Source organism: Drosophila pseudoobscura, chromosome 4 (assembly GCF_009870125.1).
Source record: "Drosophila pseudoobscura strain MV-25-SWS-2005 chromosome 4, UCI_Dpse_MV25, whole genome shotgun sequence".
NCBI lineage: Eukaryota > Metazoa > Arthropoda > Insecta > Diptera > Drosophilidae > Drosophila > Drosophila pseudoobscura.
In genome coordinates, this window is record NC_046681.1 from 10,910,373 (window position 1) to 10,927,729 (window position 17,357).

The 17,357-nt window shown below is 49.8% G+C and overlaps 1 protein-coding gene across 8 annotated transcripts; it reads left to right on the plus strand.

Moving 5' to 3' along the window:
* Window positions 1-1,579: 1,579 nt before the first annotated feature.
* On the plus strand, window positions 1,580-15,127 carry LUBEL (Linear Ubiquitin E3 ligase). Of its 8 annotated transcripts, XM_033379975.1 has the most exons (19): window positions 1,580-1,673; window positions 1,734-1,805; window positions 3,828-3,934; window positions 3,989-4,202; window positions 4,264-4,400; window positions 4,460-4,594; window positions 4,875-5,210; window positions 5,358-5,702; window positions 5,755-6,046; window positions 6,104-7,534; window positions 7,792-7,934; window positions 7,992-8,258; window positions 8,313-8,880; window positions 8,982-12,835; window positions 12,907-13,173; window positions 13,234-13,691; window positions 13,749-14,120; window positions 14,186-14,354; window positions 14,774-15,127. In XM_033379975.1, the coding sequence occupies exons 3-19, from the start codon at window positions 3,881-3,883 to the stop codon at window positions 14,807-14,809; spliced, it is 9,078 nt and encodes a 3,025-aa protein (XP_033235866.1). In that variant the 5' UTR covers window positions 1,580-1,673; window positions 1,734-1,805; window positions 3,828-3,880; the 3' UTR covers window positions 14,810-15,127. The 8 variants fall into 8 exon arrangements, with proteins under 8 accessions (XP_033235866.1, XP_015035492.2, XP_015035497.2 ...); XM_015180006.2 differs by having other exon boundaries at window positions 1,583-1,805; window positions 8,313-8,751; XM_015180011.2 differs by having other exon boundaries at window positions 1,583-1,805; window positions 5,361-5,702.
* The last annotated feature ends 2,230 nt before the right edge of the window (window positions 15,128-17,357 follow it).

Below are 17,357 nucleotides of genomic sequence, written 5' to 3' on the forward strand. Positions count from 1 at the left end.
CCCCCTTTATTTAAACTGGATAACAACTTGAGTTAAACCGCCAAAAATAATACAAACAATAATAATAATAAATACTCTTCTAGGTCCATCCTATCCTTTATCTTTGCTTGGACTTTCCTCCACCATATCGTTTACCTAAACTGCGCTAAAAATTTTAAAGATTCATAACTTTCGTGGAGAGTATTTTGATACCCCACTGGTCAGCAATGGGTTAACCTCTCAGCCCTCATTCATCGATTTTGATATTCCGTTGAATAATGACGGCTAACTGAGACCCTTAGCTCTGCCCACATAGTTTTGTAACATTGATGAATACCTTTTCTAAGAGATGAACTACTTTTAAGTACTCCCATTTATTGTATTCTGACTAAAGCAATGTTTAAAAAAAAAGATCAACAGAAAACCGGGGCGAAGAAAAATCCCTCGTATCTACACCGCAACTACATGACATTAGACAGGTGTACAATACTTCTACACTGTACTAGGAAAGAGCTTTCTCTCGCAGGAGAGAGCTTCTACATTTTGCCGGTGCAGAATCAGCTGTAGACGCAGCCGCATGCCATGCCGGCTTCGACGTCACCCGTGAGACAAGGTCATTGGGTAGACGCTGGACAAGGTGAATGCGTGGGCGTGTTGGGGGTGTTTTATTTCCCCCAAAAAGCTGCGTGCGTGCAATTACCGAACTTTGACTCGTGTCACAGTCAATTGATTATGCATTTAAGAGTACATTCAGACCATTTGTTGGCCACTGCCTGCCATTGTTTCTCCCTACGGACAGACACGTGGACCCCCACGTGGACCTGCCACGGGGCGTCTTCAATTAAGTATCCCCATAATAGCATACAATATTCCATCAGCTAATGGTCTTTTGATTTGCACCACCTCCCACAGACAGCAGGTGGTGCTTATTATTCTGGTGCTCCCATTTCTTCCATCTTGCATCTCCTATAAGACTTCGTAATTTATTCTTATGGTTGGGTTATATATTCAGAAATATTCAAGGTTGCCTTTTTGGAGGGGAATTTCCAAGCGGATGAGTCTGGCTGGCTGCTGGCTGCTGCCTGGCAGGAGATCCCAGTGGATTGTTGTTTGGAATAAATCATAATCATAATATTATTGCGGCTTTTGGGGTGTGTCCCGATGAACGATTAAGGGTAAGCTTCTTGGGGTGCATGAACCATGAATCATTGGCTTTTCGATCAAGTATTTAGTATGGAAAATCGTTAGACGGTTACAACCCTATTTCATTCACTCAAAATACAGGAAACTCTCAGCAACAGGTAATAAATTAGAAGAATTCAACAACAAAAAGTAAAATAAAATAAAATAATATAGAAGCAGATTTGATCACACAACACACGCGATCTTCTATACTCGTACCATACCGATACGATACGATGTGATGTATTTTTAAGACAACGCGAAAATACTGAAAATAGATGGGGAAAGACAAGAGACACAAGAGAGAGCCAGACAAAATGAGAATAAAATTCTGCGTTGAGTTGACTTCTTCCTACTCGAACGGAGACCCAGAGACCGACGACAACTTGCGGGCCTGTCTGCCTGGCCTGGCCTGCAGTAAAAATGTTGTTTAGAATTTTATAGAGATTTCAGTTTGTTGGGAGACGATCGCCGAACGAGACCGTAGCAAAAATATTTCATGTCGAGCAGCGGTACAGACCAATAAAAATATATATATACGTACATATCCCTACTATACTCTATATATATAGTATATTCATGTGGTACCAGCTGGCAGTGGCAGTTTTGAGTGCGGCAAGACGCGTCAAGTGAAATCGAATTATGTAAGTGAGATCTCTCTATCCTAGCCTCCGATACGCAGAAAAAGCCAAACAATACCCAAGAGTTCAATAGCAGAATCGGAAAGTCGGAAAGTCGGGGAATCGCAGTGAAGAAAAGTGTGCTAAAAATAAGAATAAAAACCTGCCTAAATTTAAACACAAAAGTTCAAGGCACGATTTCGAACGATTTCAATAAACAAAAATAAATAATTAAAAACGATTATTCCCCCATACGCACAAACATCAATATTTGTATATTTTCTGTTAGTTACTTTTCCAACTTTGAATCGTACGTAAAAAATAAAAGAAAATCTCAAATGCAACACACTCGTAAAACAAACGCAAATTTAGGCAAGCCAAAGAAATGTTTAAAAATAGTTCCTCCCATAAAAATAAAAAACTTTTATTTCATTTTCTCTGCGGGACTGTTTGGCTGTGTGTGTCAGTGTGGTGTGTGCTTTGTGCGTGTATGTGTGTGTGTATTCGGTGGCTGCCTCCCAGGGCATCCACCACATGAATGGCCAAGGTGTGATGGGATGGGATGTGTGATCTCATGCCCCAACCACCAAGCCAGTGCCCAGTGCCTGCAGGCGGCTTTCATAAATATAACTCACAGTGTGACATATATTCGGCCGAGAAGTATGGACAAAAACTGCAGAAGATTTTATAAATAGTGCGAGAGATACCGAATTGCAAGAACGAACCCCCGGCAACGTTGCGTATACGCGATGTGCGCATGTAGTGAACGTTTCTTGTGTTTTTCTTGGGCGAATATTTTGTAACGAAATGAATTGCTTCAGAAATAAATAGTTAAGCACTGTGCGACAAAATGAATGTACTGTCCACGAGACAAAAATGTGTTTCAGTCCTGGAGGACACTTCCTCATACTTGGAATTTGGAATATACCCCCAAAATCTTTTTAAAAATGCAAACACCGCAAAGATGGATGGATTTAAAAGAGAACAGACGGACCTTTTAGTACAGATTTTAAGTAAAAAGCTCCTTCCTAGAGAATGGAATTAAAGGAAGAATAGAATGAAACCATTAAAGAAGGAACAAGGTTGATATTTGTTTCGAAATCACACATTTATTACGCAAAAATGTGAACACAAATTTTGCCATAAATAAGCGAAAATTTCAATTGAAAGGTATATGCATTTTTTGATAGAGGAATGTGTATGTATAATATAAAGGCACAGCGGATATGCACTGGATAGGAATTAATTTTCCATCATTTTTGGCAGCCTATGAGGTCTCGCATGCAACCTGCGTCAGTACAAAATATTCTCTCTCTCTCTGTCTTACTTTCTCTGCTCATTCTTGTAGATTTTCGTAGCATATTCTCTTCTGCACATTACAATAGTTTCTAAGAGAGCGTTTCATTGTAATATACCTCTGGGATCACCCAATAAAAAGCTCTCCCAAATGCTTCACTCATTTAAATATTTATTTAACCCATTCCCGTTCTTCTCTCTATTTTCTCTCTATCTTTTCGCCTCTTTTGGCCGCTCTTCTTCAGCCACTTAGCCACGTTGACAGCGTGCTCTAATTGATCCACTCAAAAAACTAAAAAGCCTCTTTCCTCTTTTGAATTTTTCGCATCATTTCATAAATAAACAAGCCACAAAATGTTTTTGCCAAATTATTTGTTTTCGCTCGCTCTCTCGCCGCTCGAGAGAGATGTTTTAGCCTAAATTTAGCGGCTTTTCGCGAGTATTAGCGTTCGAACGCTGGCTGCGTTTAGTTCCCCCCACGAAAAGTGCACTTTTGCGAGCAGTTTCGGACATTGCCTCCGGAATTTGGGTGAGACAGCTAAAAATATTCTCAAAATCGTATACATACTCGTACGAGTATATGCTCGTAAAACACATTTTGTTGGCAGTTTGCTTAATTGAATATGAAGTCGTTTGAAGTGTCCCGAATGTGGCACAGGGAACGGGTTGGAATATAAATAGAATCATGAACGAGGGGCAACACAGTTCTATCCCATAGATAGATCGATTCATCTTTTATATAACCCACAGATTAGAAACAGAAGCCAGAAACAGCCTCCCGACAAGAAGAAACCGACAAAAAGATGACGACACAGCAATTGCTCAATAAAAATGTTCGAAATATGCCCTCATGGGTGGTGAGTGAAGTAAGCCCAAACTGTACCATGGAATTACCAGAGACACCCTTTCAGATGGAAGCAAATGATCGCATTGGCCCCAAGCCACCGCCCCTGCCCCCAAATGGGGTGGCCAGCAATGGCGGCAGTCTGCCCAAGGCCCCAGCCCTGCCGCCGAAAGTGAAGACCACGCCGGAGCCCGACTACGAGGTCATTGAGTTCTCCAACCAGCAGCAGCAGTACTCCAACGAACCCCTGAAGACCACCGTGATCCGAACCAAGACACCAGGTAAAGGAGATCACATAGATATGGCCGACTTAAAGGATCATTGTGTAACCCCTCTACACAGACAACAAATTGAAGTGCACCCTGTGCGGCTCCCAGAATCCGTGGGTGACCTGTGCCGAGTGCGCGGGCCAGATCTTCTGTGCCTCCTGCGACGACATGTTCCACAAGCATCCCAAGCGCAAGCAGCATATGCGAAAGGTAGCTCTAGCCCCTGCCTTTAATGGAGAACCAGATAATTCCCCTGTTACTTCCCGCAGGCCGTGGAGCAGGGCATACCGCCCATACCACCCAAGGTGCAGCCAGGTGGTGGTGGACCAGCAGCACCAGTGGCGCCACCGCGCCGCAGCAAGCGCGGGGGGCTCTTGACACCGTTCCTGGGACGGAAGGATCAGGTACGCCACTGCACGATTTCTTAAACCAAAAACAAAAAAAAACCATAGAAAACTCCGCCACTGCCTGGCCCTGGCCCCCGGGCCGCGGGCCCCTGGCTACCACCTACTACTCTTTAGAACCAAGTTTGTAATCTTCACTTTTGAGAGCTTCAATAAAAAACCAAATCAGTCTATCAGCACTCCTCAAATGCCACGCCTGTCCAACAAACCAAAGCCAGAACTTGTAGTCGTACTTTTGATTCTGGAACTGGAACCCAAAACACCCGAACCTCTATTGCAGATGCTACCGCCGCCCTCGCCCACACCCTCGCACAAGTCCACGCACAGCGGCTGGCGGGGAGGCGCCGCCACACCCCCATTTCCGGCGGCTTCCGCCCCACAGCTGATGAACAATCGCCCGCTGCCGGAGCCGCCAAGGAGTGAGGGTGGTGGCTCCTCCCGGTCCGGCACGCCCAAGTCCGTGTTCGATGCCATACAGAGGCCACCGTCGGTGCAGCTGGAGAAGATCAAGAGCAAGGCCAGTGCCACGCTGGACCGCATGGCCATCCTGCAGCAGCGATACCGACAGCAGAAGGCCCAGCAGCAGTCGCTGGGACTGGATCCAGGCGATGATCAGGTAAGGGACGAATCCCTTACATGTCTTTGAATCCTTTCCCTCATTATGTATCGTATCGTATCGTCTCGTTTCGTTTCGTCTCGTCTCTCTCTTTCTCGTTCTCTGTTCTCTGGTCATTCCCCTACGCCCCACACCCCCTACCCCTAGCAGCAGCATTTTTTGAATGGATCGGGCTTCGAGCATTGGTCAAACATCTCACCATCGCCCTCGCATTTTCGTTCCGGCAGCATGTCATCCGGTTTGAATTCATCCCATTTCGATCTCTCGGATGATCTCTCACACAATTTTCACTCGAATTCCCTGTTGTTCCAACAACAACAACAACAACAACAACGACGACAGGCAGCGGGTGCCCAGCGCCGTCAGATGAGCACTTCGGTGTTCAATTTGAATACCGCCTCGAACGCGAACAACCGCAGGCCCCTGGCATCGGAGACAACACAGAATGGGGGGGGAGGAGCCGCCTGGCTGGCCAATCAGCGGATGCAACAGGTGAGTGGGCATACGCGGCGTATACGCAATCTCTTACGCTCCCTCTTTGCAGGCCCAATCCATGGCCCAGTTGAACTGCACTGGCTGCCAGCAGAATCAGCAGCGAGGTGGCTGGCCCCAGGCTCACCAACAGCATCCCCAGCATCCCGATGAGTGGTCACAGTTCGGCTCCCAGCAGCACTTCAATCACTCGAATCTCTCGCTGAACGTGGGTCCGGGCTACATGCCGCAGCAGCAGCACCCGCATCATCCCCACTATCCGCCACCTGTGTTCATGACGCAGAGGGGCATGGTGCCGCACATGTATCCCGGAGCACCGGGCGGCTATCCCATGATGCATCCAGGTGAGCAGAGGCCACAGAGCACCTTTGTGCCACCAATAAAATGCAATCTTCTGCTAGGTGTCATGGGCATGCCTCCGTCGACTTCCTCTCGGGCCGCCTCCCGTGCCCGCTACGCCGCCTCGCCCACCCCCAGCCGGAAGTCCATGTCCATGCGACGGAAACGAAGCAGCTACGGGGACGATGAGCTCACCGATGATGAGGACTCGGACCAGGACGATCGCCGGTCTCTGGTTTCGAACAGATCGGCCATGACCAGCGCCTCGCGATCCCACCATCAGCACCATCCGCAGCAGCGTCAGAGGCGTCTGTCGAGCGCCTCCCAGTTCATCGCCAACGACGAGGTCGACGGCGATCAGAGGCATGGTTCGAGGCAGCACAAGCTGCGGGATCGTCGTGGATCCATTGCCAAGTCAGTCCAGAGCGAATGGCTGCCAGAGAGACGGGACTCCAATGCCAGCAATGCCGAAGGGACACTCAAGAGAAGCCAAGCAGTCCCTGCGGAAGCATCCGCCCGAACGAGTCGGATCTACTCCGATCTGGAGTCGGAGGGCTCGGGCACACGGGCCTTGGTCCAGGCCAAAATACAGCAGAAGCTCCAGGAAGCACAGGATCAGCACAAGTCCGCAAAGAAATCCTCCGAGCACAAACGGAAACCAGAAATGAAGGACGAGAACACCCAGGCCGCAGCAGTGGTGCCGAAAGTGCTGCCAGCCCAGGAGGAGAGCGCCTCCGAGTACGAGGAAGTGGTGGAAGAGGTCACGGCCTCGGAGAGTGAGGCAGAGGCCGAAAGTCCGGAGCAAGTACAAGCCACACCGGAAGAGGTAGCAGAAGAGGAGGCAGATGACCTGGGACCGCCGCCATCGACACCGGACCACGAGTGGGAATGCGAGTTCTGCACGTACGTGAACGAGCCGAACATTAAGATCTGTTCGATATGCTGCAAGACGCCTAGCAAGACCCCTTTGCCACCAAACAAATCAAAGAAGACAGAGGCCAATAAGCCCAAGATTGCCGACAAGCCAGAGGCCCAAATGGTGCGCAGGTCCTCGTTGAAGTCCCAGAAGCCAGCCAGCGAGAGAACCACCAGTGGTACGAGCACTTCGACAGCCCCAAGGACAGCCCACACAGCCGCCAGTAGCTCCAGGAACTCCCCAGCAGCCACTAGTAACTCCAGGAGCTCCCCAGCAGCCACTAGCCACTCCCACAAGACCACAGCAGCTCCAAGCCACTCCCAGAAGACCACAGCAGCTCCGAGCCACTCAAAGAGCACCACATCGGCCACAACTAGCTCTAGAAACTCCACAAGCAACGCCAAGAACTCCAAAGCTGCAACAAGCAGCACCAAGAGCTCCTCAACGACATCCACTAGCCACTCCAAGATCTCCTCCGCACAGCAGAACAACGTAAAGCCCAGCCCGAAGCCAGCGCTGAAGACGTCATCGGAAAACGAGTCCGATAACTCTCTGGCCAGGGGCTTCATCCAGAAAGGTAGGCTACAAAAGCGAATCTCATTTTTCGAGGGCACCAAGGCCTAGACCCAGACCCAGACTAAGCCTAGAATGTACCACTCTAATAAAGCATTAATCAACTGTAAGCCAACTGCAATTAACGCGCATTTATACGGAACCAAATACAGAAACAAGTCCACAACCACAGCCTGCGTTTCAGTTTGTTTTGAGTCCCCCTTTAAGACCCCACACCACGCCACTTCCAAGACTAAAGCTCTCATCCCGTACCGTTTCCAGAGTCCGTGGAGAACATTTGGAACACTCTGGATGAGAGCATACAGGCCCAGGCGGAGGAGGTCTTCAAGCAGGCCCAGAACAAGGAGCCCCGCGAGGTGATGGAAATGGGCACATCGCCGCCGCCTCAGAGCATCTCCACACAAGTAACATTCGAAGGCACACCTTTTGGCAAGGGGCTAATCCCACAATCCTACTTGCAGACCTACGACGCTCTGCCATTTGTCGCAAAGAAGGAGGAACCGCCAGTGCCAGAGCGCTTTAGGACCCCGGAGCCCAGCACCAAAATGGAACGACGTCCGTACTATCGCAGCAACTCACAACTGCCGCAGGAGAACGAACGATATCGCAGTGCGAATGATCTGCGATACGCCAACAACGAAGGAGGATCCTACGGCCTGGATCCTTTCAACACAGGACAGGTCACGAGGCGACCCAACTTTATAAACGATCTACGAATGCTGCAACACGTAAGTTCTGGCTCCCAAATGTGTTCCAAGCTAAACATTTCCTCTCCCTTGCAGCAATCATCGTCACCCTTCGACCTGCCACATGACTCGTTTTCGCTGAATCTGAAGCACGAGCCAGCCAGAGATCCCGAGACCGAAATGCACATCATTCTGAAGGAGCTGGAGCTCTACAAATTCACGGTGGAAGAACTGGAGGCTGCGTTGAAGTACTGCTCCCCGGACACCCATCCCATCCAGTGGCTGCGCGAGAACTGGCACAAGCTGGTCCAGACCGTCCAGAGCTTGTCCACGAAATACGGCCAAGAGCGGGGAGAGAACACCATTGGCAGCATCTCGCAGAACGAGGCCCGGGAGGCGCTGCGCAGCTCCAGCGGGAACGTGTGGCAGGCGGTGGCCGACTGCATCCAGCAGCGGCAGCAAAAGTACCGGAAGCTGGCCTCCAAGGGCAACTTCCTGCGGGAGGACATCGTGAATGCGCTGACGGCGCATCAAGGTAATGTGGAGCAGGCGCTGCTGGAGCTGAATCGCACACAACTCAAACCATTTCTAATGCGCATCTGGGGCTCGCCGAATGGCGTCGAGAACGAGAGTGGAGCCATGGCGGCCATAGACACCAAGTCGGGTTTGTAGTTTGTAGATCGAGTCAATCAATCGGCGTTCAATCAGTCTCACTCACACCATCTCTCTCTCTCTCTCTCTCATTACCTTGTGTGGGGCGTGTAGATATCACTGATTTCCTCAACACTCATGCTTTGGATTGCCTGCAACAGCCACAGATACAGACACAGTCACAGATACAGATACAGCCCTTCGACTTCGAGGACAGCCACAGCAGCCCTGCCAAGTCCACGTATGCCACCCCCAGTCCCTACCAGCTGGAGGACAGCACGCTCAAGAATCTCGAGATCCTCATCGGCAACATGGAGCAGAACCAGGCCAAGCAGAACCAGGACGTCCTGCGCTCCATCGAGAGCATGCTCGAGACCTTCAAGGGAAAGCCGGAGCTGGAGTACGAAACGGATCCGGAGGTCATGCGCATTCTCACCAAGAGTCCCATCAGCGCCCTGAAGCCGCTAGCATCGACCTCGCTTGTCGAGGACAAGTCCACGGAGGATGTAAAGAACTTCGTCTGGCAGCACATCCAGGATATTGTGCCGAACCTTGTGCAACAGGTGGAACAAGAGCTCAAGGCAGAGCCACAGGCCCCCTCCAATGCAGTGCCAGTGGAAGAAGCAGAACCCCCTCCAAAAGAGAAGCCAGACACCAAAGAGGAGCCTTCTCTAGCCAAAGAAGAGCCTCCCGTACCCAAAGAGCAGCCTCCTGTACCCCAGGAGGAGCCTCCCGTACCCGAAGAGGAGCCTCCTGTAGCCAAAGCAGAGCCTCTACCAGAGCCAGAGACTGTGCCAGAACCAGTTGTCGATCCTGGGGTCTATATAATGGAGGAGTTTATCAGACCCAACATTCGGGAAGCCTCCATACGCGAAGAACTTGCCACAAACTTTATTTATGCCACAGAAATAGCCAACTTCAAATTGGAGTTTGATCGTGGCATCGAAAGGCTGCACGAGGCGGAGTGGGAGCCCGAGGATCTGGAAGATGCAGAGCACCTTGTTTACAAGAGTTACACAGCCCCAAAGGAGGAGGCACCGCCACTAGTAGAGGAGGTGCCAGAACAAGCTGCAGAATCCCCAAAAGAAACTACAATTGAGACTCCCATCATCCCCATAAAGACTGAAGACGTAGCGACACCTGTTGTTGCTTCTCCAAATACAGAAGAAACCCACTTGAAAGATACTTTAACAGAAGCTTTAACTGGAAAAGAAATCAAAGAGGATGCTTCGGTAGTCCCCAAGGAGATATTGCAAAAGGTGCCCTCCCAAGTGGACCTCGATGACAGACCCAGCACGAGCCGGGAGGGTGCCAATCGAAGGAACAAACGAGCGCAGCAATCCAAAAAGGCTCGAGCTCGTGAGCAGAGTCAAAGGCCTGTGAACAGGGTCCGGCTTCCTCCCAAAGACGCTGAACAGAAACAAAATGAAGCCAAAGAGGTACTGAGAGATGCCACTCAGGCAGAAACAGAAGCCCCAAAAGATGCTACTCCTGCAGAAATAGAAGTAAAGAGTCTTAGCCAACCCACAGAAACTTCCATTGCCACAGAACCCATAGCTGCAACTGATGCTGGTAATACTTCTAGTGAGATCTCACCAGAGGCAAAAACTGCTCTCCCAAGCGAAGTAGAGAAAGACCAACCAGTCCTATCAGATTCAGAATCCGCTGGGATTGAATCGACTGTGAATGCGAATATATCTCTCTCAGTCCAAGAGGAAGCTATTACCCCGATAGAAGCAATTTCCGAAGCTGTAAAGGTTAAGGTCTCCCAATCGGAACAGATTGTTCAGACCCAAACAGTACCTCAATCTCCAGACACCTTTGGGCAGAACTTCGAGCCTATAGATGCTAAAGATGAACCTGAAGAAAGGACAGTGGTAGAGGAAGACCTCGTTTTGGCCGTTGCAAAGGACAACTCAGAGGAAAATATTGAAAACAACATCGAAGAATCGCTTGCTTCCGAGTCTTCTCTCATACAAGAACCTCTACCTCTCATCGAGCCACAATTAACAGCTGCAGAAGCCGAGGAAACCCCCCTTACGACGCCAACTAAAACCGATCAAAAACGTGGACCAAAACGGTTCTCTAAGATACCCGTGAGAACTTCCAGTACCCATAGTCTGCGCAGTGAAAGTAGAGCCAGCAATCACACACCAACTGGAGCGGAAGAAATCGAAATGGAGGAGAGAGATCCACTTCAGCAGGAGCAGATTGTTACCAGAGAAGATGAGATCCACAGAAGAGCAGAAGAAACAACCGCAGAAAGTCAGATGGCTTCTCCAAATTCAGGACTCCCCAAGACAACAGCTCAATCCACCGATTCGGAGCAAGAAACAACACCAGTTAGTCCCGTAGAATCCGATGAGATATTCGAGGATGCCCCAGAGTTCAGCAGCAGCGAGGGAACCCGACCCCATGACGAGGAGGCCGCCTCCGATACAGAGCTCTACAGCATTGGCGACAGCGACGAGCAGTCGCTGCGAGATGAGACCAAGTCCCCAGAGAACCCAGAAGAAGAGGTGCTTCTTGTGATTGGCGGGGACTCTGCTGCACAGGACGTGGCCAACAGCAACCTCAGCATCGAGTCACATTCAAGTCATTCGGAAACGTCCCGAATGGTCCTGAAGGAGTTCGTTCCCTCGGGTGACCCGGCCAAGCAAAACCTCAGCGAACTCGTTTCGGACACTCAGCGTCTGATCAAGCAAATGCGCGACGAGATCAGCCTGGACGACTTCGAGTCCACCGACGAGGACGAGTACTCGGATGAGTATTCGGACGAGTACGACGAGGGCGAGGAGGAGGAGTGGTACGACAGCGAGGGCGAGGAAGAGGGCGACTTTGACGAGGAAGATGGCACCACCTACAACGAGCACACATCCTTCGTGGGAGATGCCTCCAGCGGTGACGAGGGCACCGAAATCGAGGACATCATCGAAGAAGATGAAGAGCAGGAGGAGGAGGAGGAGGGACACACACAGAAAACGAACACCCATGAAGCGCCAGTCCCCGATCCATCCCAATCAGTCACGCCCACAAGCCATGATGTCCCAGAGACTGAGGTTGTTTCGTCCACAGGAAACAGTCTTCTGTTGCCACAAGTGGAGGCCGTGGAGGCATTCGAGGAAGAGACTGCCACTGAAATCCCCTCCAGCACTGTCGAGGCCCTGCCCATACAACCTCCTGCCCTTATAGAAGATTCCGAGAGTCGTCCCGTCGAACCACCCACTGAAATGGTCCTGGAAGTCCGCACAGAAGAAGTGGAAGAACCCATCGCCCTACCCATAACACCGGCACCACCCATAGTCGATTCCGAGTCCCGTCCCGTGGAGCTGCCCGTTGAGACCGTATTGGAAGAGCCCAAAAAGGTAACAAGCCCGAAGCAAGCGAAAACAGCTAACAAGACAGCCACAGCCCACACTGAGGGAGGTGCCACACCCAAGACAGCCAAGTCCACGATCAGTAAAATACCCAAACCCACAAACGAACCCACTCCAAACACAAAGAAGCAGCCACTCCGCTCCAAGTCCTTCTCCGCACCCATGGGCATATCGTCCGTGAAGCGCATCCAGCAGGAGTACCTGCAGAAGCAGACGACCCTGACAGCCAGTCGAGTGCCCCTCAAGAGCAGTCCCACCACCAAGAAGTCCATCAGCGAGGCCATCAGCAGATTCAACACAAAGACCTCCACGATGCCGCCCCTAGATGGACCCAGCACGAGTGGAGCAGCGGCAGCGGCTGCTGCGGCACTGCTGAAGCCACGCTCCCAGCCTCGCATTCCCAAGAAGAAGTACCACGAGACCTGCTTCTCCGACGATGACTATGAGACCTCGGCCAGCGATGGGGAGGAGCCAAACGATGATCCGCAGACCACGGAGCCCCTCAAGGCAGAACTTCTAAAGCGTAAGCTGAGTATCCCCGTCTTCCGGGCATATCCTAGTGTCCAGGAGCCTGTCCTAGAGGATCCAGCGGTGTGTAGAGTCCGAGAGAGCCCTCTCTCCCCCAAAATGTCTAACCAGATCTGATGTCCTATCCCTTGCAGGTCCTGGCCCGCAAATACGTGGCGCAAGGCACGCTGACGAGTATTGGCGAGGCACAGATAGCTGCCACCTTGGTGAACATGAAGTTCCAAGAGGACGTGGCCCTGTGGGCGGCCAGGGAGTGCTCGGACCTGGACCAGGCCATAGCCATGCTGCAGCAGGACTGTGAGCTGTGCATGAACACGTACCCGATGAACCAGATCGTGTCCATGCTCAAGTGCACCCACAAATGCTGCAAGCAGTGCGCCAAGAGCTATTTTACAGTGCAGGTCAGTGCGGGAGATCCAGGGATTACCCTATGGGGACTTAGCTTCTATTCCATCCAACAGATCACCGATCGCAGTATCAATGACTGCAGTTGCCCCTTCTGCAAGCTGCCAGAGCTGAGCAACGAGCAGCAGCACGAGGACGAGCACCTGGAGTACTTCTCCAATCTGGACATCTTTCTCAAGAGTATTCTCGACACCGACGTGCACGAGCTCTTCCAGCGCAAGCTCCGGGATCGCACCCTCCTGCAGGACCCCAATTTCAAGTGGTGCATCCAATGCTCGTCGGGATTCTTCGCCCGGCCCAAGCAGAAGCGTCTGATTTGCCCGGACTGTGGCTCGGTGACCTGTGCCCAGTGCCGCAAGCCCTGGGAGCGACAGCACGAGGGCAGCAGCTGTGAGGCCTACCTGGAGTGGCGCCGGGAGAACGATCCCGAGAAGCAGGCACAGGGTGTGCAAGAGCATTTGGCCCAGAACGGCATTGACTGTCCCAAGTGCAAGTTCCGCTATTCGCTGGCCAGGTGGGGATACGCTTACCCTTCGAAATGGCAGATATATTCATCATTTTTCACTTCCAGGGGCGGCTGCATGCATTTCACCTGCACTCAGTGCAAATTCGAGTTCTGCTACGGCTGTGCGCGTCCCTTCATGATGGGCGCCAAGTGCCAGGTGTCCTCCTACTGCGCCAAGCTCGGCCTGCACGCCCATCATCCGCGCAACTGCCTCTTCTATCTGCGCGACAAGATACCCCTGCAGCTGCAGTTCCTTCTCAAGGAGCAAAAGGTCACGTTCGACACGGAGCCCGTGCAGGTCCAGGACGAGCTAAGTAGCTCGACCACGGCCCGAGCCCTGGCCCGCTGTCCCATACCGCTCCAAAAGGAGACGCCCCAGGGCCTGGTGGACACAGTATGCAACACGGAAGTGCCCGACAAGCATGCGGGCATGTGTCGGTAAGAGAGCAGGGGATGCACCTCCAAATCGAAGATTTTTACTACAGATTGGGCCTTCTCTTTAGCACCCACTATGTAGAGTATTTAGCCGCCAAGGTGGCCAAGGCCGGCATCGATCCGTTGCCCATTTTCGATCTAACAGACTGCGTGCAGGAACTGCGTAGGCGCGGCATCGCCTTGCCCGAGCGCGGACCCTGGGACACCGACGAGATCTACAAGACCATGTGCTCCGAGGTGAGTTCTTTCTGGCCGCCACCACCATCAATCGATCCGCTTTATTGGTTTCCCTTTCCTTTTATTTGTTTGGCTGCGATTTGGTTTTCTTTTCCAAATGCTTTTCACTGAAAAACGCGCTTCCTGCGCCCGGGGGCGGGATGTTTTGACCTGATCGGGGTATGATTCAGCCACCGCCCCCGTCGATTGATGAATAAAACTAAACACACCCAAATGGAAAGGGAAATCGTTTAGCCGGGCAACTAAATTTAGAACCCGTTGGGGTCTCTGACGTATTTCACACGCGTCTTAATTGATATTCGTTTTATTATTATTTAATTGTAAACATTTCGGGGGCGCTCGGGCAATCGAGAATGTTTATTGTATGCATCCACGCATCCATCCATCCATCCATCTCTCAATTCCGATCTTTCTTATAGGTAATCAAACAGCATATTCCACTGAAGTCGGCCTGAAGTCGAGGGAGGACACACCGGCGGAGTGATGGATGATGAGTGGAACACTCTGTTTCGACTGCTGCAATTCTTCATTCATTTTTTATGATTTATGGCAAACATTTTTATAGACATTTTATATCACACGAAACACACACAAATTTTTGACAGCTCGTTAGACTTTAGACACCTACGCCCCATCCATAAATAAAGCCTCCCCTACTATTTGTTTAGTTACTAAGCGATTGAGAGCAACAGCCCCAAAGAATAACCCCCAAAAGATCTGCACGTGGACCAAAGTGCATCCAATAAACCGAATATACAAATATGAGAAACCAATGGGAAAAGTATTTTCATTTCGGGGCAACAATTACCAGATGGGGGCCACTGATGGAAGCTGATGGCAGAATTCTGATAGATAATTGGTATCATTAGCGAAAGCTATCTACTACCTAGTGCAAGGACCTAGGTCCGCCAACGAAACCATTCAACAACGCTTTCAACAATCTTTTGGATACTGATTAAAGAATTCTGATGGATAGCTATGGCAGAATTCTGATAGATAATTGGAATCATTAGCGAAAGCTATCTGCTATCTATTGCAAAAAGATCTCTCACCAACGAAACCATTCAACAACGCTTTCAACAATCTTTTGGATACTGATTAAAGAATTCTGATGGATAGCTATGGCAGAATTCTGATAGATAATTGGAATCATTAGCGAAAGCTATCTGCTATCTATTGCAAAAAATATCTCTCACCAACGAAACCATTCAACAATACTTTCAACAATCTGTTGGAGGCTGATGAAAGAATTCTGATGGCTAATTATCGTGGGCTTTCGGGGTCAATAATTACAAATTTGGAGTCAGTTTTCAAAAATTCAAAATGGCGGATCCAATAAGGTCGGATTTACTTAAAACGAAGAACTCCCCGGCCTTGCTACATCTTCCCCCTTTAAATAGATCTTTTGAAAAGATAAGAACTCGATACATCTCGAAACAAGAAAACTGACATCAAATTCGTAATCAGCGACCCCAAAAGCCCCCCATGGACGAGTTTCAAGAAAATCCGATCAATTTTTCTAATGAGTTTCCACCATATTGATTTTTTGAGGCTAGAAAAAAATATCCTGACGTGATGGAACAAATCTGACCTTGGATTCGTGTTCAGGGTTCGTGTTTGTGGGGCTGTATGTATAATTATCTGCTACGAAAGTGCCTCTACTGCAAAGATCCCTCACCAACGAAAACATTCAACAACGCTTTCAACAATCTGTTGCATACTTTCGCGCTTGAGGAGTGGCTGAGTGATATATACTGTAGAATGCTGATAGACCAAAGAGTCGGTCGTAATTCCACAAAACGAAAATAAACCCATTCCTCTTGATCGTTCGCGATATTGCCAAAAAGGCAAATGCGACCCATAAATTATGTCCCGCGCAAAACAACACGACAAAATCACACAGTAAGCTGATAGATACTCGTAGAACTCGGGAGGGACCCAAAAGTTAGATGCGGGCGAAATTTCATTGCGTTGACGGAGAGACATCGTAAAACCTATTTTCGTGGCGATTGAAATGAAATTTATGCGCGCGGCACAACATGTTTTGATATTCCGACAGTTTTACACCAATAGCGACTAATTAAATGGGATAAATTGTATATTTATTGATCCATAAACGATCGTTTGCTTACTTTGAACTGCCAGAAAACCGAATAGCAATACCAACTGCATTATGCGCTGTGTTCTTGGCCTGAGAAACCCACTATTTGGTTCACGGCTTCGATGCGCGTGGCATGGAAATATGCAGATCACATGGCCAATGTTATTTATGATCATCCCAATTTGTTCGCCAGCTCGTGCTAGAGACATCCTCATAACGACTGGTGGGGACCAGAGGTATACCCTTGAGTATTGTTTGATATTCTAATAATTTGTTCTTGATAGTGCCGCCTCTAGTTTTTCCCCATTTCCAAAGTATTTTCCAGTCCAATCCATTCACATTTATCTCGTCTAGCCACCCCTTACGGCGGGGCATTAAAAATATTTAAGTGCCGTCGGCATGCGCCCCATAAAAAAGTGCTCGGAATCTGTTGTTCTTCTTGTTGTTGTTGTCATTTATCAAACAAAGTCAAGGTGAAACGGCACTGACCGTTCAAGCGTTTAACTTAATTACAGGCAGCGATTAATACGACACCGAATAATCAATCAGGCATTGGGAGATTGATCGGATTCGAAGGGGGGCCCTAGATTCACGGCTATACTCGTATCATTCGCTTTTATTGGCAAAGACAAGACAGGTCTAATGCAAACAATGTGTCCGGGTCCGCCCACTGCCGCACGGCACCTTTTGTTGAATGAACCTGAACCTGAATGTGTTTGTTTATGGCTAACCGAGGCGTCACATCCTGCCTGTCCAATGCTCGAAGCAACAAAGTCGTTTTCGGTGGGGTATTCTTCTCCAGAGATCGAGTGGGAGCCACCGCTATGGCAGCTCTGCCTTTCAAAGTCAACAACAGAGATGACCTTCCAGACGCCTAGGTAATTAGCCAAGACACTAATCCG

Excerpts from the sequence above, each read along its gene's own strand:
- LUBEL (XM_033379975.1), top strand. The coding sequence starts at position 3,881 with ATGACGACACAGCAATTGCTCAATAAAAATGTTCGAAATATGCCCTCA. Across the intron at positions 3,935-3,988 it reads GAAATATGCCCTCATGGGTG|ATGGAAGCAAATGATCGCAT; the intron begins GTGAGTGAAGTA and ends ACACCCTTTCAG. Across the intron at positions 5,211-5,357 it reads TGGATCCAGGCGATGATCAG|CAGCAGCATTTTTTGAATGG; the intron begins GTAAGGGACGAA and ends CCCTACCCCTAG.